The 6,513-nt window shown below is 36.8% G+C and overlaps 1 protein-coding gene across 1 annotated transcript; it reads right to left on the bottom strand.

Moving 5' to 3' along the window:
- Positions 1-214: 214 nt before the first annotated feature.
- LOC104104077 (uncharacterized) lies at positions 215-4,743 on the bottom strand. The gene is made up of 2 exons (XM_009612069.4): positions 4,148-4,743; positions 215-751 (listed from the first exon to the last, which is right to left on the bottom strand). Exons 1-2 carry the CDS (start codon positions 4,431-4,433, stop codon positions 378-380), a joined length of 660 nt encoding a protein of 219 aa, XP_009610364.1. The 5' UTR covers positions 4,434-4,743; the 3' UTR covers positions 215-377.
- Between the last annotated feature and the right edge of the window lie 1,770 nt (positions 4,744-6,513).

A 6,513-nucleotide genomic window follows, 5' to 3' on the forward strand; every position in this document is an offset into this window, starting at 1 on the left:
CGGTATAATTTGAACATGTTGCTATCCACATCACTGAAATGGTTCCTTGCAAGGTAAAAGGATCTGACTCTAGGTTTACACCAAACTACATTAGTTTATTATAATTAGTGACCATCATGATCTTAACTACGTCCACTAAAAACTTCCCACAAGAGCAAAATATTGTTGTATAATCACCCCCACGGGAACACAACAAATAGTTTCAAGCACAGTGAAAGACAGAAAACAGGAGTTGTTTAGGATAATCCAGGGTTTGGAGCCAATACAATATATTACTACCATTTTACAAAGACAAGCTACACAACACACTTCTTTAACCAAAATTCTCAAGATAGTAACTACTACAGTTGACGGCCAGAAAACAGATGTATGCTATTCTAGGTGTTCTTTTTGCTATCGGAATGTGATACATTTTGGTCAACTGATTGCAATTGGCTTCGAAGATTCTGGTTTTCTTCCAGCAACCGGTCGTATTCAAGCAGCAATTTTTCAGATTGACCCTTGAGAGAATCTGAATTAGCCTTCTGAGATTTTACCTCCTTTTCTTTTGCCTCGTTTTCGGATTCCAGCTGCCTTACCTTGTTCCTCAAGGAGGAGATTTCATCCTTTAGGTTACTGGCTTCACCATTCTTGCCATTGTCCAATGCGCGATCCTGCTTCTTTGCAGCCTCCATTGTCTTCCTGAGTAAGCGAAGCTCCCTTATGTAATGGTGTAGCCTGTCTACCATCAGTCCAAGGAATAGACAAAATCCTGCAAAAAGTTGAAACCATTTGAACTTTGTTATGCAGAAACTTGCTTCAAACAGATAGGCTTAAACCATGTAATCTGAATTTCGCCAGCCAAATATTCGTATGCATGTAAATCAGATTGCAAAAGGCAGTGTGTTATCACATCATATGTTGAATAACATAACATATTTCACCTCTGGAACCTTTAAGGATTTAAAATAAACCAAGCAACTTCTATCAGTCACCATTAAGAATAGAACTCCCTCCACCTTGTATCTAAGTCTCTCTAATATCATATTTTAACAGTATTAGGTGGCAAAAACAGTGCATGTGCCCCAATTTTTCACTCTTTTTACACTGTAAAACACAAAATTTTCATTGTAATTCAGCCACAATCAAGTCAAACAGCAAAATTTAGGGGTGTGTGTGTGTGTGTGTTACATAGTACCACCAGTGTGGAACAAAAGTTTAAACTCTAGCCAGTTGGAACTCTTTGCACCATATACTCTCTTCTGATTTCTACTATCACATGCCATGCTAGTGCAAAAGATAAATTAAAAATCTTTCTGACAGTTTCTGCATCAGACCCTGGGCTGATATAGAAAGCAACTTATAGGTTCATTGGAACCCGATAGCTTTTGCTCAGACCCTATATATAAAAAAGGGCAGCCCTGTGCACTAAGCTCCCGCTATACGCGAGGTCCAGAGAACGGCCGGACCATAAAGGTCTATTGTACGCAGCCTTACCCTATATTTCTGCAAGAGGTTGTTTCCACGGCTTGAACCCGTGACCAAAGCCTTACCACTTTGCTCTGACCCTATATACGTGTTCGAACCTAGTAAATCAGATGCGCTGTGATAGAATCACGAACTTGAGCCCATAAATGTTCAAATACTGGATTGGCCTCTGGTCACACCTTGAGCACCACCAACTTTTTACCCTGTGAAAGAACTTCTCAAGCAAAATCACAACAGTTCTTCAATTGAATGCTCAGCCCTCAGGCATAAATTCTGATCCACCAAACTAGATGTCTTAATGATACTCTTTTTACCCCCTTCCCCCATGAATTGTGTTCATAAGGTCTTCTCCTTAAGGTCCATCTTCTCCAGTCAAACAATCTCTATGTGCTGAGGAGACGCACATTCAAGCAACTTTACCCATTCCTTTGACAAGTTTGACATCGAATGAGGTGTTTATAAGACATTCGAATGAGGTGTTTATAAGACATTCGAATCTAGATATAAGCTTTTCTTTAAGAATGCTCATTCTGACCGGCGCGGATCTAGCATTTTAATAATGGGTGTAAATTATTTCTGCACCACTTACTATTCTTTGGCTGATGCGGACTCAGGGAGGTTGAATCTTCCCCGGGAAGGAGAGGTCGTAGTACAAGAGAGCTAGCAACCAAAAAAGCTAATTTCCTTATTATATATATATTATACCAAAGAAAGCCAATCTAGACCTATGGACACATGGAACGATGCTTGAAGGTAACTTTTACAGACTCAAACTCTGAAGAAAAACAAAAGAATAACAACAATATTAGAGATGCTTCGCATCCCCACCAGATGTAAACGCATCTAAAGCATTTCATAGCCATCAGGAAGAGCAGCCTTGAAATGTTAACGCAACCAGTGCAGTTATATTCACATGTGGTAATCTTTTTGAGCAGCAACTGAACAATGGGAGGAGATGTGAGTGCATCACTCTAGATGTGTTCGTCTGGCCAATCTAGAAACCTTCCTGAATGTGCAAATTTACTTTGTGTGTATGCACCAGGAATCATCGCAAATGCATCCCCTCTTCTTTTGTTGATCACAGCCTAAATCCTAGTTTGCTATTTTAAGCTTAATTTTCGAAGTCCAATGCCTTATATTATTACCCTAATGGGTGTAGGATCATAGCACTGCTATAAATAGATAGATCTCATCTTCATCCAAAAATATACATATATAGATCTCATTGCAATTAGCAAAAAGACTTTGATGAACTAAAGATTGACGCAAGTGTTAGCTTGAAGAACCCTATCGGGAATTGCCCGCTCCCTTCTTTCTCTACTGCTTTGAACCTTACTTGGATTGCTTTGAAGTATGATTCCTTGCACGAGTTTCCCCTCCATCTTTCTTGTAGGCTATATTCGAGTCTATTCTAAGCATGAATCTTCATTAGTTGGATCAGATACTTGCTTCTGTTAATTCGGTATTGAATTCTTACTTGGATTCTCCGTCTTCTTCTCTAAAAGTTCTATTTAATTCTTCTTGGATAGTAATTACTTAATTGATTATAGCAAGGATTCAAGTCCCTAAAATTTTTGGTTTGTATTCTACACATTGGATCATCAATACTACATATCCTTGTATCCTTCGTTTTCATTTTTGTTGCTTGCTTTTACTCCAGTCTACATCAGTGGCAGTGAGCGAAATTCAATAGAAATATATATTTCTTTAAAAATTGCTCAACTATATATACAGTTCAAGTCAAAGCCAGTGTGCTATGACACCTACAAACAACAACAACAATGACCCAGTACATTCTCACAAGTGGGGTCTGGGGAGGGTGAGATGTACGCAGCCTTACCCCAACCCTGGACGGGCAGAGAGGTTGTTTCTGTCTTTCTGATAGACCCTCAGCTAAAGAAAAGATGAAAGAAGCACTGATATCAAGTAATAACAATACAAGATATTTAGAAAATTGAGACTAAGATAGCAAGATACAAGATGAAAGAAGCACCGATAACAAGTAATACAATACTAGATATGTAGTAATAGCCATCTAAGGTTAAAATAATATCATACTAACACTAATACTACTGGAACAAGAAGACATGGGGAAACACTGCTATGACACCTACTGCTTAAAAACTAATCCGTCCTTGAATTCCGAACCCTTTTGTACTGGAACTTGAGAACTACTTAGCAACCAAGGAATTCTACTTAAACATACCGAATATCTAATTAACTACTCTCTGTCCATTTTAGGTGTGACACTTCCATTTTTAGTGTGTCTTCTAAAGGAACTGACACCTCTCCCTATATATATATACAAAAATAATTCGACTTTAAACTTTTCATTTTATGTTTGATGAGCTATTTATAGCACACGGATTTCTATGACTTACTCTAGAACACATATTTCAAAAGACTTTCTTTCTCAAACACCAAGTCCAATCAAACACCATCACATAAAATGGGACAAAGGGAAGTAAATCATAGCATCACACTCAATACTAACTTGGTCATTTTGCTCCTAAAAATAACCATAAAAAAGAATTCTACACCCCCCCTCCCCCCCCCAAACCCAAAAAAAAGGGGGTTGAAAAAAATGCAAAATTAAACACACCCATGAATTAATCATAAAAGGAATTCTAACAAACAACCAAAAACACATTAAAAACCTGCACAAAAATAAGAAACATACCCATAAGAGCAGCTTGGAGAATCTGATGAGCAAGAAGGATTTGATCAGTCGGATTAACAGTATCAGTAGGGCGAGACTGCAATTCCCTAATAGAGTAAACAGTGTAAATCATGATCACAAGAACAGTGGCAGCTACAGATTTAACAATCAACGGTCCACGGCCTCGTTTGACTCGATCAAGGGTCATGATTATTAGTTTCCTCAAAGGGGTTTTGAAGAGAAATAACAAAATTAGTGACATTTCTAAGAATACCACCATGAACAGAAGCTGTACTTGTGCTAGCATTTTGATATTAGTACCAAATTAACAGTTTTTTTTGCGGGGGGAACTGAAATTCTGCAAAGTTTCCTCTTTCTTCTGCTGGGTAAGGAGAGTTGGGCAGAGAAATTTGCTATTTGTGGAAAGTGCTGAAAAAGGGGTTGATATTTGAGAAGAGGGTGGCTTTATTGTGAAAGAGTGTAGAGGTGGATTTGTTTAAAATGATACACTTGTTTTTCTGCTTACGCCACCAAAAACTAGCGTCGGCAAGAGCTTTAAATATATTTTCTGAAGCAGTAATATGTTCTTTCTTTTTATTTTCGTTTCCCATTGGTTTGTGCTTACATTAATTCAAATTCGCATTAAAAAGTCTTTTTGAGAGGCATCAAAGAGACACCAATCACAAGGCTCAAATTTAAAATATTTATTAAGGATAGTGGGTTATTTACACCTTATCATAAACTTTGATGTTAAATAGGGGCGGAGGCGGAAGTTTAAATACAAATTCAATCGAATTATAAAAGATGTTTTTGTTTAAAAAAAGTATTAAATATGAATACACTTAATTATTAGCCGGTGAAGTCTATCATTTTAAAATTCAGTATCCATATCCATAGACTTGAAATCATGACTGCAACCTATTGGGTTTGGCTCCCTTGTTCTAAAAGAACATGTTTTTGACTTTTTGAAAGATAAAAAAAAATGATATAACTAGTATTGTTACATAACATCTTTTTGAAAATGTTTAGAAAAACTATAATCAAATGGAGTATTTGAATGGTAATAGTACACCAAATATAAGGTGTAATAAAAAATTAGTACTATAACAATAATGCTTTTAGAATTTGCAATAAGGTTACTATGAGAAGATTGTCCTACATACATCACAATTGCCTTCTTTTTTTTCTTTTTATATTTTTTGTAATTACACAATGGAGATGTTGGCCAGAAATGGATAAGAATGGAGGACAATAGAAATCGAATTCACAACTATTGTGTGGGAATTCTCATTGATAAGAACAAATTATACGCCTTGGTAGTTTTTTCACATTATTAAGGTGGTAGTGAATTTGCTATCATTCTCTTCTTATTTATTTAACTATTTATATTTTAAGAAAGCTTTACTCAGTGTAGACTAACCTAATTAAAATATTAAAGGAAGTTTCTCGATTTTATGATGTGGGAATTGAATCTTTTGTTCAATTGGTCAAATATTGAAAAGGTGATAAATGAGGAATACTACCTAATGCAATGCTACAAGTTGCCAGAAAAAGGAGGACTTGTTTGACTGGTGTGTAATCACGTCTATTTTATTCTTGCGCATGAAGACGATGGAGTTGTTAGTTATTTGTATTTGTAAAATAATTCTGGAAAAGAAAAATAATGTAAAATAAAAAATATAAAAGAAACAAAAATTAATCCGAGCTCACTGAATTCACAGTGTTTTCTTAAGTAACTCAATCATCTCCTAGTACTCGAGGTTTTGGATTATTTCCTCAAAAATAGAATAGATTACACACGGGTATAGCGGTACTTCAAACACCAGTGTTTCAGCGAACACAAATGGCGGCATCAATCACACTTACTTTATTTGTTTTGTAGGAAAACAATGAAGAAAGAAAGAAGAGGTGTCATGACCCGGAATTCCTACCCTCGGGACCGTGATGACGCCTAATATTTCACTTGCTAGGCAAGCCAACGTTAAATATAGTTATTAGCCATTTTAACAGTTCAAATCAAATGAAAACCAATAAGCTGAATAAATTGAAATAGAGTAAATAAACTAAAAGGACGGCGATATCCCAGAACCGGTGTCACGAATACACGAGCGTCTAGAGTACTACAAATAATAGTCTGAATAAAAGCATAACTGTCCGAATCGAAATAAACAGCTAAGGTAATGTAGAAGGGGGACTTTAGGGCTGCGAACACTGTGCAGTTACACCTCAAGCCTCCATCAAGCCCTGGATCCGAGCAATCTACTGACCGCCGCTAGGACCAACTCCAAAATCTGCACAAGAAGTGAAGAATGTAGTATGAGTATAACTGACCCCATGTACTCTGTAAGTGCCGAGCCTAACCTCGGTGAAATAGTGACGAGGCAAAG

Source organism: Nicotiana tomentosiformis, chromosome 6, assembly GCF_000390325.3.
Source record: "Nicotiana tomentosiformis chromosome 6, ASM39032v3, whole genome shotgun sequence".
Lineage (NCBI taxonomy): Eukaryota > Viridiplantae > Streptophyta > Magnoliopsida > Solanales > Solanaceae > Nicotiana > Nicotiana tomentosiformis.